Consider the following 17,802-nt stretch of genomic DNA (forward strand, 5'->3'; position numbering starts at 1 on the left):
ATTACTTTGTATCTGGTTACGGTACACCATCTCCTTTGTACATTTCCAGGCCTCAAATTTATCTAGTTCTGCTTGTATGATGCTCCCTTTCTGTGTACTGAAAAACTACTTGTCAAAGATGGTATCTTGAGCACATTCCAAAGCTCAGCAGCTTGGAAGACAGTGCCTGGGAGCTGATGTTCAGGAAGACTTCACTCTCCTGAGGCAAACTGGAGAAATCACAGTCTCATTCATTTGCAAAAACACATGGCTGTTGAATTTTTCTGTAGGTCTGATATTGTGTTCAAGGTTTGAAACAGTTATTAGTCTTGCTACACAAAGAGAAGAATGAAGGATCATTATTCAGGCCTTGGATCAGATTTTGCATGAAGTGACCACTCTACAAACAGTGGAACCAATGTTTGTTCTTGAGCTGCTCTATTGCATTTTATGGTCCTGAGTGTATACGCAACTGATACTAAGCATATGCTCTCTATTTGCAGGGAGGTAGTGCAGGCAAACTGTGTCCGCTGGAAGAAAAAGTTCTTATTTATGTGTAAAATCAGTGCCAGTGCCACAACAGGGATTCTGGATACTTGCATTTGCAGGGTGTCTGTACGGAAGGTAAGCTGCTCTTTTTCCTTCCTTTCCTCTTTCCCTGCTCTTTCTTCGATTGTTTTGGTTTAATTTTTAAGTGTCTGATAAACTTCATAAAGCAAATTTTAGCTGCAACCATGTCAGTTATTCTTCTAGTCAAAATTTCATAGTAATCTTATTAATTACCTTATTTTGACTCATTCATGCCTTTTTACGTTTTCACTGAAAAGAACACTTATTCCAGTGGGATGGCAAAAGAATCCCTCATCAGTCTTTATGAAGTGAGCCCATGATAGATACATCTAGCAAGCAGCAGAAAACTTAGAAACCTTGAACTGTGCTAAGTACCAGAATTTTGTATGCAGCACTTTCTACCCGTGGGGCTAGACTTTGCGAGAGCCAAATGCTGGTCGGCGTCAGGCGACCCCCCATCTTCCCCCCCTCCGCAAGATGACAGTCTCCTGCTGGCCTGCACCGAGGACATTATTAACACCAAGTTCTAAATGACAACAGTACAGCCTAGCAAACGTGTGCTGAGCTATTTTAAAACGAAGATTAGTATTTGCTTTTCTAAAAAACCAAACCAAACAAAAAAACCCCAGTCAGTATCTTTAATGGCTTAATGGCATGTCTTTGTTTCTTTTCTCCTAGGAGTTAAAAGGAGGAAAGGCATATGCAAAGGTAAATTGAGATGTATCTAATTTTGCCTACAAATTAGCTTTTCTTTCTTGTCATTTTATGCCCTTTAAATTAATTCCAGAATAGTACTCTAATACCCATGATTTCATTATGTGCGTTATAGTGACACAGGGGCGTTGGAACTCTTGATCAGTGTGTTTAATAAGTATATAATAATATTATATCACCAGAACGTTTTTTTTCTTTCAATTTAGTATGTTGAAAGAGTTGATAAAAGTAACCCCTTCTGCATGTGTTTACTTTTAAAAAGAAAGAAAACTCTCCTTGTTCTTTTTTCTCTTGAGACTTTAATTTTTAACTGAAAATAGAGCTATGCTCTATTTTCTCTATTCTCAATAGAGAATTTGACACTCAGAGTTTGTTTTCTGCTTTTTGCCTTGGGCCACTCCCTTTAATGGGCATCCTCTTATTCATATTTGAGAGAAACCGCTGTTGCGTGGCACTCAATACTGTACATGTAGCAAGTACCTTCATTTAGTAATATGCTTACTACTGACTTTGTCATTTTCTCTTAACAGCTGGGATTTGCAGATCTAAATCTAGCAGAGTTTGCTGGATCGGGAAATACCACTCGTCGCTGTTTACTGGAAGGTTATGATACCAAAAATACAAGACAGGATAACTCCATTCTCAAAGTAATTTGTTTCCTTCATCATACTTAAACTAATAAAGCAGGGAACAAGTGGTATTATTAAGCACTTAATGAAATTTAAAACATATTTGCTGAACCTCTTTCTAGAACGAAAACTATTTAAAGTAAAAACATCAGCGTTGTTCAGAGAGAATCATTAAAATCCATGCCGTCAAAACCAGAATTTGTCCTACCCTTTGAAATGGAGCTGGACAGCTGTAAAAGAAAAGGTTTCAAAAGGTATTCCTATTCTAACAGGAATTGAAAAGTGGAATAGGGAAGCACGATGAAAAAGATAATACATTCATATAAATGTAGCAATTCTATCTTTAAGACTGGGCAACTTCCTGGGCAGCTTTTCTACGAGTGAATCTCTTAATTGGCTTATTTATGTGTAAGCCAGCTTCAACACCTCCATGACTCCTGGAACTTTCCCTTTTCTATTTGATAGTAATCAATGTAACAATTGGTGAGCATTGTTGGAAGAAACCCTGCCATTCTCTCCCATTAGTCCAAGGACTTTAAAAAATTGAATAAGCTGCATTAACCGGAAAATAATTACATACAGAATGTTACAAGTAAATTTTTAAAAAAAATTCTTTTCCTACCAAGACACTAGGATTAATTTCTCGTACTATTGAGTATACCATGTAAGCATGCACTTTCTGATTTCTTTAAGACAGTCATAGACTTTTTCCAGAAAACTTTTAATTTATGGCTTTGACCCAGCTAACAAGCCTTCTCAATGCATTGTTGTCCTATGGCATTATTTACCTTTTGTGGTTTTACTTTATCTCTGATGTTAGCACAACCAGTTCTCATACGCTAGCAGTTTGCTAAATGCTCTCAGCAAAGAACATACTTCAGCACCCGCTGTTTTAAACAATATTCTGTTTGCTCATTAATCTTTTAGATTCCCTGTCTCTCTGTTTTTCCCTTGAAGCCATCTTAACTATTAATGATTCTAAGATTCTTCTTGATCTACGTATCTTTTGCAGAATCTTGTAGGTGCAACTATGTTACTTTAAATGCTATTTTGTTTTGTTTGCATCTGTATTAAGAAAAAAGATGTATTTTTTTGTATAAGTGTGTTTATTTGCATATGTGATGATGCCATTTTATTTTACTTCAATGTAAGATTTGTGGCAAGTATAACTTAGTGACATGACCATGTATCACAGACCAATTCAATTTTTTTTTCTTACAGTGAGTTTTATTTTCTTAATGTGTAGGTTTTGATCAACATGCAGCTAATGTCTGGAGACCCATGCTTTAAAATGTAAGTTTATAAAAAAATCTGTGTGGGATAGTGTTTTGGTCATACAGCCCATGTGCAGAATTACACTTCTAATTTGTGTTTATAAACCTCTCAAATCTGGCAACAATTCTAAAAAAAAAAAAAAAAGAAGGAAAAAAAAAAAAGGCATGAAAAAATGCGATGGTAGCTGAATAATGGCTAACATGGTAAAAATACCAGTAGAAATATCACAGTTGTCCTTGCTGTTAGTTAGGGTATTTTCAAGCAAAGAATACTAGCCTGTACATCTGCAATTAAAAAAAAAGAAAAGAAACACTTAAAGAAAACTGTTCCTGCAGCAAGCTTATACAAATATACTTGGTATGGGGTGATCTGACTAATGCTTGTGTTTGGAAAATGTGCTGTTACACCTTTTATTCACAAGTCTCAGATGATTTAAAAAGATTTATTAAAAAAAACCCAACAAAAACAACAGAAGTGCGATATGACTTAGTACAAGAGAAAGCACTTACAGATATTTAGTTAGCAAAGACATTATGCAACTTAGTAAAAGATGTAAGAGGTAACATCTGAGGGGGCAGGTACCTAGGAAAAGACACTGCTATATATTCAGGACCCTTTGGCCTCATCGTCCTTAATCTGTAGTTAAGGAAATAGTTTTGCTAGAGCATGTTAGCTTCCATAAGTAACCAGGACAGAAAACTCACTCATGCTAGGGAAAAACCTAGTAATGAGTAAGATTAAATTGTTGCCTTCTTTCTAGACTAATAAGCCATTTTGTTATGAGGCACCCAAGCTTAGTGGATAACTAAACTGAAACAGTGCAATAGGCAAGCTCCCTATTTCCAGAGGACACCACTATCTTGCTAACCATGACTTAATTATCCTGATCAGTAGGAAGTGAAGAACTCTCACATGTCATTTGTATTATAAGAGATATTTTATAATAACTTAAATGCCATTCATTTTAAGGATAGGCTTAGAGATATGTATAGACTCTGCTTCCATGAATGCAGTGTGTGGAAAATTCCTCAATAGTTGCCAAGACTCTTAAAGCCACTGCTTTTCTGTAATTTAGAATGTTGGTAGACTGGGTTGTTCGAAGTGTATGTGCTTTTCAGTTTAATGTCAATCTTTTGTAATTCTACATGACAGTAGATGGCAATTTTGTCTAGATCAGGGTTAAACCAACTTAGTTGTATTTTACTTGTCACAAGATGTTTGGGGAGGGGGTTGATGAAATAATTCCTTCAAAATAAATTTGATCCCTTAAGTTCTAGTTTAATTTTTCTTCAGTTCACTTCATTGACCACGTTGTGATACTGAAAGTAGTAGGAGATGGAATCAAAATGAGAGGACGTATTTTCTTCCCTCAACATGCAATTAAGCTGTGGAACTCCTTGCTACTACATGTGGTGAATACTAAAAGCTCAGGAAAGAATTAAGAAAAATTCCTGAATAAAAAAATTATTGAGGGCTATGAAGTATAAAACATCTTAGGAGGCTCAAGAAATACCTAAGCTACAGATGAGGAGATGCTGGAAAAATATTCAGGAGATACATTACTATGTGTGCCATATTCTCTTAGCATCTGTCGTTTGCTGCTGACAGAAACAGGATGCAAGGCTAGACGGAACTCTGGTCTGAGAAAACGCGCTTGTTCTCATGTTAGCCTTTTCAAAAACAGTCTAAGGCAGAGTTCCAAGAATTACATATAACTTGAAAAGAAAAAATTAGCTTAAGGAAAACAATCTGGAAAAAATTGCTATCTTCACCCTTGTTATGTCAATCTCAACTTTTTGTGTAGGTTCTCAATTTTCATTTATACTTTCAGACTTTATGTTGGATCAAAGATATCTTCCACTGTAAAGATATAGTGATTACTTACAAACTGCTACACTAAAACACTTTTACTTCAGTACAGATTAGGTTTTTTATTGAAAATATTCTCATAAACTGAATTTAAACTCATCTTTTATCAGATTAATGTAGGCAATCAATGTCCCTCTGAATAATCCAGTGAAGAGGGATAATAATCTCATACAGGCTTAATCTGTAGCAGTAAACATATACTGAAGTCTTCCTTAAGTAAAAAAGATGGTGTTTAAAGTGAAATGAGGCTGCAGCTCCAAGAAAAGCAGCATGATCTCCTAAGTCAGTCTGAGGTGCAAGTATGAAGTAACTCATGATTTGTAGGTTTTATTAGGACAATCGAGAACTGTTTTCTGTAGCAGCTAGGGACTTCGTGCATTACTGCTGTGGCTGGATCCTTACCATTGTTTCTGAGGAGATCTGAGAATGTTGCCTGCACCAGCCTAGCTCAGATGATTCACTGCAGGAACTCTTCAATGTCCCCTTGCACCATTAAAGGCCCTTTCTCCTCTCTTCTAACCTTCAATAAGAAGAATAGAACACTGTGAAATCTCATCTTGTGCTTACTGAATAAATAGTAAGAGGGTATTATCTGAATTTGTTTGATTGGGCAAAGCTTTTCTGTATCCCTAGTTATGTAGCACCTCTTGATTGACTTTGAGTCAGACCTATTAACAAATACATCACTGATACTGATAAACAGTTTCTCAAAGGCAACTAACCAATCATTAGTCTTGTATACTAATAAAACAATGTATTTCTGTTCTTTACTGGCTGGTACCGAAGCAGTTGAAATTAGTACCTAAATAGTTTTCTGGCTCCCTAGGAAAAAATCTCTAACTGAAATTGTTCAGACTTGGCATTTTCTTCCAAACTGATGATATAACCATTTCCTGGAACGTAAACTTTAAACACAAACAGAACAAAAAATTTATCTAATCCAGATGTTCTTCGTAGAAGGAAAAATAAACCTTGAAACAATTTCACAATCTGGAATCAGCTATATATTTTATGAAGAAGCCTAGAAGGCTTGATGTTTAGCATTTAGTTCTTGCTTTCAAAAGTATGTTAGGCAGTTAAGTCACACAAGCATTATATTTCCAGAAGTGCTTTTTCTCTTTCTCTTTCTCTCTTTACTTTCAAACATGACATAAGAGGGGATATGTTACTGTACATAAAGACAGTGACTAATTTATTGAATGTGTCAAATCTAAAAATGTCAACAAATCTCCATTTGTATGCAGACCAACAGTCTGTTCCCAAAGTAAAAAATAAAAAAGCATTAAAACAACTGTAGGTAACATCTTGAAATGTATTTTAGTTGTACTTGCTTGCAAGAGAAGATTACTTTCACTTTGTCATTTTCTAATTAGTTTCTTTTGCACTAGCAAAACACAAACTTAGAGGTTTAGTCATTTTAATAAAATATCCCTTTGGGTCTTGGTATAAAATGAAACAAGCATGTAAGCTTTATTAAAAACTTTTTTAGTACTGAACCAAATTTAAATTATGTCATACATGATGCTTTTTTTAATTTGCAGGAGGTAGAACTTAGAGGGGAATACGTGGAGATGGTAACATAGGCCCCTTTGTTAGGTGGGAGGGTTGTCAGCCCAGAATCTCCTCATGTGCTGTAACAGAGGGGAAACAAAGCCAGGAGTACATCGCAGTGCACAAGCCAAGTAGGCCAACTGTCGTTGTGCGGGTTTGGGTTGTTTTTAATCTTACCATCTTGTCATGTATTCCACGAAGTACTGAATTATATATATTCTTAGCACATAAATTATCCTGTGATACATACACTTAAAAAAAATAATTAAGAACTTCAGAATAAACACATATCACTCCACCAATCATCAAAAAAGGAAAAGCTTTTCCAAGGATCCCCAGAAGCCTGAAGGACTGAGGGCTGAGCAGGTTGATTCTGTAAAATGTCCTGAAGCTCAACAGCAAAAGCCTTTTTTTTTTTTTTTTTTTTTAAAACGGGGGCTAGACAGCATGTTTTCAGAAAAAAGTTACAAGCCTATTAACTTGAAGCACAGTATGAATTATGCCAACTTACTTGAAAAGAAAAATCTATGCTGATCAATTTGGAGGGATTACAGCAAAAGTACAGCAAATCTTAACCACCTTTTTCTTACAGGCCTCCTTCCACAGCAATGTCTATAGCGATTGCTGGAGAATCAGAATCTTTGCATGAAGACAGGAAAGGCGGAGAAAACTTAAAAGTAGTACATCTGGGCATAGCAGGTATAAAATAATGCTCTTAATTTCTCAATTCTTTTATAACTGGCTTCATAGCTTCGAGGCGATATACGAAATACTTCAAATCTTAAAGGGATGCTGACAGTTGGCCCACAAAGGGACTTTCTTTGGTTGTTTGTTGAGACACACTCTCCTAGACAACATCAGTGGAATCTTTCTTTTTTACTTTTGTAACAGTTTATTTAATGGAAAGAAAGAACAGAAATTGGATTGATAACCTGCCTTTTTAACATTTAAAATCTTTCATTTTCTATGTGACACATTTCTTGATTTGCTTTGGATTTGTGTTTTGACTGAGCATTTAATTTGGCCCTTGATTTTTCAACTGATGAATCATAGGGATATGCATAACTGAGTAAATTTTGAGTGGTAGAAGTTCTAAGTATTGTTTAAAATTGAAGTAGTTACTCTGAAATTTAGACTGCTAGAAAAAAATACTGTTAAAACACTTTATTACAGGTTGAAATTTGGGGGTTTTTTGGTGGGGTTTTGGTGTTTTTTTTTTTTTTTTACAGGCTTCAGGCTCTTGCATAGCTTATTGATTTCCACCCTAAACACAGCTTAAGTTGTCCTAACCACAGTTACTTTTTCAGCAAGAAAACATCTTGCACACCATTCTACTACGGTACTATGGAAAGGATGGTGATCTCTTTAATGTCTACAGTGTAGACAAATCTAAAACTACATTTTATACAAATCTTTCTAACCCAATGGTACTCTCTGTTTTACTCAGACAGAAACGTATTATGATTTTTTTTTTTTTTTAAGGAATGCATATTTGCTAACATACATGGTATTTTTGCAGCACTTGAATCTTCAAAGGGTTTGTAGAAAACCAGTGTCAAGTCCCTAATCCCTCTGGGAAATCTGACATTTGAGTCTAATCAAGATTACAGGCAAAGTAATAACAAGCTGGCTTTAGCAACAGTATCTGACTTGCACATGTTGCAGATGTCTCATCAAAGAGTGCCTCAGTCCCCGATGAACTTGGTGCATGTGGACATTCCAGAACATCAAGCTATGCCAGTCAGCAGTCAAAACTGTCAGGTAGCTGTTAACAATTTTGTTATGAATTGTTGGAGTTTACTTACTTTCACAGTTTTAGACTGTAGAAAATAAGTATACTTTATATGTTTAAAAAAACAGTTTGAAGTTGAAAGGTTTTTCCTAGGAGCTTCAGGTGTGGGGAGGGTAACATTTTTTTCCTCTTAAAAGCACAATGAATTATCTGTTCATATCCGTTCAGATGTCGGACAGCTTTTTCCCTTAGCTCCCTCCAATTAACATATCTGAATGAGATTTTTACCTTTTCCATGTGTAAAAACAAATAACTTACAAATGGAGACTTACTTGTAAAAGCTGAAGGGGAAGTAATGACACCAAGTCATTACATTTATTAGGAAGCAAGAGTTATTTAGAACAAAAAGAAAACAGCATATGCTAGAATACAAAACCCAAAGTAAATTGCCTAGTTGCTGTATGCACATACATTCATAAGGCTTTTGAAGTCGCTTTATAAGAAGACAAAACACAAATTCTGCTTTCAGGATGGTAATATACAAGTAATGGCCTTGGCTGTCAACCACATGCCTAACCTAGCACTTTCCTCTTGCACTTTCCCAACAGGATATAGCACATGTCACTCTAGATCATCCAGTCTGTCTGAACTCTGCCACAGGAGAAACACCTCAGTGGGTAGTACCTCAACAGGAATTGGAAGTATTCTAGAGCCATGTGAAGAGACTGAGCCAAAAGTAACTGAAGCTAATATAGATACATCTGTTAAAGACGCACCATCAGAAAAACTCTGCAGGTACAGTTAACTTGGAAAGCCTTACCTAGCAGAAGTAAAACATAATTTACTATATCACTTTTAAGAGCTCTAAATATATTTTTGCAGACATCCTGTAAAGCAAGACTCTGTGGAGTCACAGCTGAAGAGGGTCGATGCTACCAGAGTTGATGCTGATGATATAGTTGAAAAAATACTCCAGAGTCAAGACTTCAGTTTAGACTCAAGTGCAGAAGGTATGGAGATAAATAAGGAAGCTTAGGGAAAACTGATGCACATTGCAGGCCTTAGGAAAATCCACTCTCTTCATAGTCCCTGTTGCTTGTAATCATAAGGACTGTGCATATGCATCACTACATTTTCTGCTTCATCCTGTCTCCCAGAAGTTGAAAACATCCTTGCATGACTCGGGTAACTTTCCCAGAGGATTACTTTAAGCCTGAAATAAAAGAGCAGGGGCAAATCTATGAGGAAGGTAGTTCTTCCAACCTATACCATGTGAAGTTTGGTTCTTCATTACTTAAAACATTTGCATCTGAAAGTATCAGTTACAAAACTGGTAGATTTAAAATGACTTAGTTTTAGCTAGAGCAACATTAAAGGAAGCTAACATATGTTAATTCCCTTGCTTTTTAGAAGAAGGTTTAAGATTATTTGTGGGCCCTGGTGGAAGCACTTCTTTTGGAAGCCATCATCTACCTAACAGGTATGTAGCCTGAACAACTAATCCATAGGTAATACTAAAGAAAAATGCATCTTATACAGCAATTATTCTGTATATACATTCTTGATCTTTGTATCTTTCTATTCTGTATCATTTAAAGGCACCAAAAGAACTAGATCATCAGGTTTTAAAACAAAACACATAGGTTAGTTCCAAAATAAAACTGGTGTGTCAGCCATAAGAATTATAACTTTTGGAGGTTCTGAAGAGTCTCAGTTCCAAAGTTTTCAGATATGAGCAATGTTTCAGTATGGACACAGGAAACAGGCACCAGTTTGAAATCTTAGCTCTGCAGACTTACTATGTTACTCTTCGGAGCTGGAAGAAAGTCTTAAATGTTTTTCACATCCACCTTTACAGTATCAAACTTTTATGTCCTCCTGATACCAAGCCTAATTTTCTTCACTTCAGTTTTGCTCACAGCTCCTTCTGTTTCCACACGCTATGCTACTCCTGTTTCAATGGCTTGTTCATCTTTCAACTATTTGTAGCCCTAAACGCTCTCCTTTGATAATCTGCTTCAGATTATCTTCTTGTAGTTGTTTTAGAACCAGGGAGATTTTTTTTCTTCTCTAAACCCTCTTCAAATACTCTGATATATGACTTGAGCAGAATGTATTAGAGTCTTCTCAGATGAGAAAACATTAAAAACATGTAAGAATATGCTCTAATACCATGATTCTGCAGTCCAGGGTAACTCTTAAGATTTTTCTTTATCTCACAAAATTAGTATAGCATCAGTATTTCAGCAATTTCAGCAAGTACTTCTGGAATTAGGTATAAAGGCAGCTGATAATGTGCTGAAAGTTATAAAACAAATCCATTTTACACAAGCAAGCAATACTGATGGTTAAAAGATAATTCATTGGCTTATTTGCAAACTGAGCACGCTATTTTCTATCTAGGATAATGTGTATGGTTACAGAGCACACTACAGTAGTATATAGAGATCTGTCCTAATTCAGTTGCCAGAACAGTCCAGGCAGAATATTATACTAAAGCAGAGCTTTGCCCTATTAATTTTTTACATAGTACTGCAATTTGCCATGTAAAACAACCCCCTATACTCTGTCATGTGGGGGGTGAGACAGTTTTGTAATTGTGCATTTACAATTCAGTGTGAACAAAAGACTGGAAGATGTTTTTGTTGTATCTTAACATAAGAAGACTATAACTTACTGGTTTTTTAGAGACATTTATCTATTTATGTGTAAATGTATATAAAAAGTATTAGCTGCATATGATATAGCTGGGGTGGGAGGGGTACCCGAAAGATAATGTTTAAGGAACTATAGAGAAGTCCAACAGTACCTTCTTTTTCAGTAACATTATTTATCATTCTTCATTTTGACTGTAGTACAACACAAAATGCATTAATGCATTAAACTGTAGGTTACTCAGTGGCATGGTAATTACGCACGTTCTCTACCTCTCACATTTAGCTGTTCCGGTACTAGCTGTTTGGTTGGGGGGGTTTTGTTGGGTTTTTTTGGGGGGAGTGGGTGGGGGTTGGTCGTTTGGGTTTTTTTTAAACGGTAAACTTGCTGATCTGTGATACTTGCTGTTTAGATTCCATTTAAATTGGAATTGAACTAACTTCTTTCAAACATTCTTTCAGAGAAGGATCTGGAGCATATGAGCAGGTGGTGATAAAACGCTAGACTAGAATGACAAGAGGAAAACTTGGAGCTTTGGCATTGATAGTTCTGGTTTTGTTTGCTCTGTTGCAAGAGTTGTGAAAGCCAAAATGAACTCAATGTGATCTTTTTTTGCAAAGTAATGGAATGCCTGTTGCTCATAGAGCTTCATCTTCTGTGGTATGAAGGCAATGTTTAGCTGTGTATACCTTGTGCAAGCACGTGGACTGTTTTTGTAAGCTCTACCTGATGTTAGTGGAATTACTTGCTTTTTAAGTTGTGTGAAACATTTTTGGAAGCATGATTAAGTGAGTCCCATTTCAGTATTTTATACAGGAGATCACTTGTGGTGATATACTTTGTAAATTCTTTTCTAAAGAAGCTTCTAAAAGTTGGTCTTAAATGAACCTGAAGAACTTAATTAATTTAATCCTACCTGCCATTTTAGTCTTACAGAAGCTAATTACTTTGATCAAGTCAAAATTAATATCAAGTCAAAATTAAGGCCTCCACAAAAGAGCCCAGCTATGTTTTAACACAACCAAAACCTTCTCTTAAGAGTACTGAGCATAACTTCATTGTAAGCTTGAACAGTAGAGGTGAACTTCACGTGCATTTAAAAAATAATACTAAATAGATCTAAACCAGGCAATACTCAGTTGTGTTAACTGTAAATGAAGTCTAGAGGCTTAAATGCATCAAATGTGATATCTGTTTTCGTGCAAGTGACAAAAGAAGTGGGATTCCACATCAAAATACTAAGGCACAGTAGTGTATTGTCAAGATAGCCAGCTTGATTGTTAAATCTGGAGTTCAAAAGCTGCTTCCATAGAAACTCACTTCAATAATGCATGAACCTTGAGATTCAATGGGATGGTACTGTTTACAAACCTAGTCAGTAGTTTACTACCACTTAGAACTTTTTATTGTAGCTTAATCCTTCACAGCTAGTTTGTGCTTTGCTTGTGTTTTGAATGTGCCTTGTATGATTGGGGAGGTACAGGGAGATAAAACTATTTACTAAGCAACTTAAGCTTTAAAACTAGGTAAACATCTATACTATTATCAATATAACTTATTAAGAGAAGCACTTTATTGTAGATGTACTCTGCACTCTGAAAAAGTCTTACTTTGTTGAACACTTCTTCCTTCATTATCGGTCCACTGTTACATTAATGTCAATGTACTGTATTTAAATTTGCACAAATAGTGATTTGCCTGACAGGCAAGAAAGATTAAAGATGTCTTAAAATTTTCATTGAGAATTATGAAAGAATCGATTTTTTTTTAAAGGGATGTGTTAAGTGATACAGTTCTAATTCAGGCTTGGCTCTGCTGTATTTAATTGTAAACTGCAAATGACCTTAATTTTGTTATGATTAGTTGTATTGGTTATCAGTAAGGCTTGGATTAAATAAAAATACAAACAGCTTGGCCATTTTTTAAAGCTCTGAACGCTTCAGATTCTGCTCACAGTGATGTTTGACATCCTTTTATTGAAGTAGGCCATACTTAGTAGGGTAAAGCAGACTTTGTTTTCCATAAATCCATAGTAAAGTTATTAAACTAATTTTTATTTGTGCTTTTTAAGGAAATTTCAGATTTTCAAGCTTGAGTACTGTTATTGAATATGATTAATATGAGCTATTTCTCAGTTATGGTACTTAAATACTTTTATTTCCTACTGTTAATTATAATCTCTTTGAAATGTTTTAATGGGTAAAAGAATTAATACAAAGATTATATTTTAGCTGCTGTTAATAGAAGTGTGGTATGATCCATTTCTGTCCTCCACAGGAATTTTAAACAGAAGCTACATAACTGCTAGTATACAACTATCTCTCAGAGCATGATAGTTTCCTTTCCTGTTATATAACTAATTTCTACCAAAGAAATCCTATTGCAAGCCAAAAGATGCATGAAATTTGAATAAATTAAGTTGCTTTCAGTACTCTTTAACACTGCTACACTTCTTGACAAATCTATTAAAACCAGTAGTAGTTAGATGGTAGTTTACTTAAGTTTACTAGGAAAAATAGGCATAGTTTGAGGAAAACAGACTTTTAAAAAACATTGTACACCTACTTACGTAATTCTTACGGGAATTTCCATAGCCCAGATGCATATTCTGTTAAAAGACATAGCTAACTGCCATAGGTTAGATATTTTATTTACTAGAAACCAATTATTTTCTTGCCTGAGCAGATCTCTTAAATAGGAGGGAAGTTTACATGAAAATCAGGCTTTTAATAAAACTGTATTCTAGTAATTTATTGTTCTCACTTTCAGTTACAACTCTTTATGAAGTGATTCTCTAATTGTGCATATTTTAAGTGGAACATAACCTTCATATTTAGTTGTAGTATTTTCTTTTTTGTAAACTGTTATAAGAATACTGGAGACTCATATAGTAAACTCTTCGGGATGTGTTGGGGTTTTTTTACTGTATTTAAATGCAAATGTCTCAGACATTCAAATAAACTCATGTCTTCAGCTTGGAATATGTTTCTAAACAATTATGTCTTTTTTTTAAATGCAAAAATGACAAACTTAACTGGAAGTTTGTGTCCATTTCAGTTTCTCTACTGCTTTTCAAACTTTACCTCTGCAGCTTATTAAACTTCATCTCCAGACCACAAAGTATTTAATGGCACTGTTACTAGTACAAAGTTATTCATCTGTCTCCTGGAGAGCAAAAGTAATATGTCAGTCTTATGCAAATGAAAATCAGTTTTAAAGTGTGAGGCATATTGGTAGGTTAATTATTAAGCAGACTCCACAACTAGCAGTATTTGGGGAAAGTGAGGGTACTGTGTATAGTCCCTCTGCATCTTGCAAATGACAAAATTAATCATCCTCATCTGAGTGTGAAGACTTACTACTACTAAAACTTTTCATAAAGTTTGTATAACTTTATAAATTACCTTCTTATTTTTCTAACAAAACTGCTTGTGGTATGTATTTCTTTTCTCATCAACGCATTCAAAATAACCAGTCTTTTTGGTACTGCAGTAAGCACCTGTTCTTACATAAAAACAACTAGATTGGTGAAAATTGCAGCTACCGATAACACAAACTATTTGGCACTCAGATCAGTAATCAATTAATTGTATAGTAAGGATTAAGATAAGTAACCGTACCATGTATAACCAAGTCTCAGTCTCAGCTATTTCAATTCAAAAGGAAGAAAATTTTTCAAAAATCTCAGCAGAATATCCTAGAATTTCTTTTGTGGGTTGTTGTGTCTCTTCTAGTTTTATGGATCAACAGTTTCTACACAGAATGAAAGGCAAATATCATCAGCAAACAAATCCTCCAGTTAAGGACTTCCCAGTGGAGAGTTTTCTCAGAAATATGAAGTATACATGTATATACATAAAACATTCATAGATACTAGTCACCTTACTGAATACCAGCAGCTGCAAGTATAATCACCAGGGGAGGTTTTTTTTTTAAAATGCTTTGCTTTTTCTACTTCTGTGTTTTCGCACTGTTTTAGTGACATATATTTTGTAAGGAAAATGTATCATTTAGACATGGTTCTTTAACCTGGAAGGAAAACATCTCATGAATGAAAACAAGGCTATGCAGCACTGTTGCATACACATATGTAATATACCAAGGCAAATCCATTATTGTGGTATAGGAAAAGATTTTCCTTTACTACTACAGAAAAAAAAAAGTAGAGATATGAAGTACCAGAACTTCAAATGCTGTCATTGAACACTTAGGTGCATTTTGTGGGCCCTCTGACGTGGGGCAACAACACCACAAAGATTAGCATGAGAAAAAATTACTTTCTATAATTCTTGAGGCAAAATAAGTAGTTCTGCCTTCTCCTCATCCAACTACTTGTTCTTGCTGGCTCTCCTCTTCCCACCTGTTGTACCACTACAAGTTTCTGTGACAGATTAGTTGATTGAATTCCCTGTATGGCCTCACAGCAGGATCTGCTAACAGGAAGGGGAAAGGCAAACACATCTTAATACATTTGTTAACATTTCTGTGGGACAGGTTATTTTCATTTCTTTGCTTCCTTGTTAAAAACTAGAAATTATTAAGTAACTTTTTTTTTCTTTATGTGAAGGGAAATCTTTAAGCACAAGCTAGCAAAGCTTTGCCTAAGTTCAGGGTTGTATGCACTGCCCTTCTGATCACAACTAAAATTGTTCATACACTTGTAAAGAAGGCACTAGTTTTCTGGTGGTGTGTTTTGTTTTTTTTTAATTGCCTTTTCTTATGATCTAATAATGATTTCCCAGCATCCTCATTTGAGCATATGCTAGTGCCAGTGCATTTTGTGTTGGGGATGTTCCCAGTGAACTGCTTGCATACAGGACTGCATTAAAATGTGTTAGTTTTGTGAATGAGGAAGAAAGTGCAAAGGACTTTTGCCTAAGAATTTTTCTGTCATTTCAGAAGCCCCTTCCTATATTTCTTCCACTCAGTTTAAATAGAAAAACAAAAAAGTCCCAACAATTAACCATTATGAGTTACACATAAACCAGCTGTAACTGAATGATCCAAACCTAATTTATCAACATAATGATAACAAGTATGGAAGAGCCCAATACCATGGAAACCCATGGGAGACAGGACAAACACATCAGAAATTTATTAGCTGCAAGATCTATTTGTTTGAGAAATCTCTGGGGAGACAGACAATTAACTCCTCTGGCTCTCACAATTAGGCAGTTGTTTTTTATTTATTAAAATAAGTGAGGAGATATTTTTAGAATTTATTTGTACCACTTTCTCACTTTATTAATCAGAAACATTCTGTTCAGCTATTCTGACCACAATCAATCCCTACTAACTTGCTCAATAGCTATCAAGTTATTTCCTTTATATTCAGGATACTGCACTGGGTTTTTTTGTTGTTGCTTGGGGTTTTGTTTTTTTTTTTAAATCTACTTTATTTGGATTTTACAGTTTTGAACTACCTAATGTTGATCTGTTTCGAGATGTGTGCCATCTCCTGGTCAGTGACATTGCCACGAGTCTAAAACATTTCATCTTCATAAACTTCCTTTCAGCATCCTGATTTGAGACATCAGAATTGACCTTGGTCAAACTGCAAGTTTAAATGGGACACAAATACTGTGTTTATTCACAAATATGCATAATAGTTTAATCAAAAGACCAACCGGATAATGAAGAGCTGTGCACAGTGAATCCTGTGAGAGGGTTTAACTGTTCCTGAAAAGATAGTTAATTCAGTAAAGAAAATCTTGATTAAAATTTATTTAAGCCAGCGGAAACATGGAAAGCTGGCACACAAAATAGCGTACCTTGTTTTAGTAAAAGCTAGCAGTCTCAATTAAAATGTATGTATTGTAAATAGCACTTCTGTATATGATATGTAATAGCTTCTTCAGCTTCAGTATGCATATGTACACTAAGGAGCACTGTGAACAGATAGGGCCAAACATCTGTAGTTTGACTTTAGATTTTCCCCAGGAAAGGCATAAGCAAGAATGTGAGAACTGATATTTGCCCTAGCTATCATTAAAAACTAAACCCTGTTTACAAAGAAGGGGGAGAGGATCCATTAACCCCTTAAAAATTGGATTAAGGTTTAGGCCTCTTCACATCAGCCCACCAAATACTCCCATAAACCATTTTCCAAATATAGCTACAAAGCCCTAAGGGTATAACGTTTTTCCTCAAAACAAGCATGTATTCGTATAGTCTTGTCTGTTCACATGACATTCCTGTAACTAGATGTTTTCCTGGATACAAAATTCAAGGCAAATATCATTCCAAATCTGACAGGTCCTCCTTCTCTTCCCTGTTCCTCATTTTAAAGTGATCACACTATAAAGTACACTAAAGATACAATGTTTCAAAAAGAAATGACACGGGGAAGAAGTTCTGTGGTCCAGAAATCTTCTAACTATAGTAAACCATATAGTGAACTGCAGAGATACTGTCTAGTAACAAACCAATGCTATTCTCAAACAGCTATGCTTATTAGTGTCCAAAGAATATTTACCAATTTTGAATTTTACATATATTTTAACATACCAACTACAGCAAGTTCATCGTATTAAATATTAATATCAAATTAATTCTTAGAATTAATTATAAATGATTAATTTTTAATAATCCCTGTGTATTTGTTGTAGGAAAAAAAACTCCCACAAAAGACAAAGCTTATTAAGTAAGCATTTTTTAATCATTACGACAGAGCACTGCAGATCATTCTTTTTTCCCTGAAATTCAGGCTGTTATAGATTCTGTACCATTTCTCAATTCAGAGAATTACAGCTGCCTTTTCCCTTAGTGTCTGATCTTTCACCTTAATAATTTCAAGTGAATTCCAAAAATTTAGAAGGTAGAATGCAG

At 35.1% G+C, this 17,802-nt stretch overlaps 1 protein-coding gene across 2 annotated transcripts in view; it reads left to right on the plus strand.

Annotated features, from left to right (window-relative positions):
• EEIG2 (EEIG family member 2) overlaps nucleotides 1–13,955 on the plus strand; it is a 29,163-nt gene extending 15,208 nt beyond the window's left edge. Inside the window, exons 2-11 of one of the 2 annotated variants that reach the window (XM_072867489.1) lie at nucleotides 483–603; nucleotides 1,228–1,257; nucleotides 1,794–1,910; nucleotides 3,139–3,185; nucleotides 7,180–7,286; nucleotides 8,253–8,348; nucleotides 8,928–9,114; nucleotides 9,202–9,329; nucleotides 9,730–9,799; nucleotides 11,436–13,955. In XM_072867489.1, coding sequence (XP_072723590.1) covers nucleotides 483–603; nucleotides 1,228–1,257; nucleotides 1,794–1,910; nucleotides 3,139–3,185; nucleotides 7,180–7,286; nucleotides 8,253–8,348; nucleotides 8,928–9,114; nucleotides 9,202–9,329; nucleotides 9,730–9,799; nucleotides 11,436–11,478 — 946 coding nt within the window. In that variant the 3' untranslated portion in view covers nucleotides 11,479–13,955. The remainder of the gene's footprint in view (nucleotides 1–482; nucleotides 604–1,227; nucleotides 1,258–1,793; nucleotides 1,911–3,138; nucleotides 3,186–7,179; nucleotides 7,287–8,252; nucleotides 8,349–8,927; nucleotides 9,115–9,201; nucleotides 9,330–9,729; nucleotides 9,800–11,435) is intronic. The other variant, XM_072867490.1, reaches the window with a different exon arrangement.
• Nucleotides 13,956–17,802: the final 3,847 nt, after the last annotated feature.

The sequence above is a fragment of the Ciconia boyciana genome, chromosome 7 (assembly GCF_034638445.1).
Source record: "Ciconia boyciana chromosome 7, ASM3463844v1, whole genome shotgun sequence".
NCBI classification, from domain to species: domain Eukaryota; kingdom Metazoa; phylum Chordata; class Aves; order Ciconiiformes; family Ciconiidae; genus Ciconia; species Ciconia boyciana.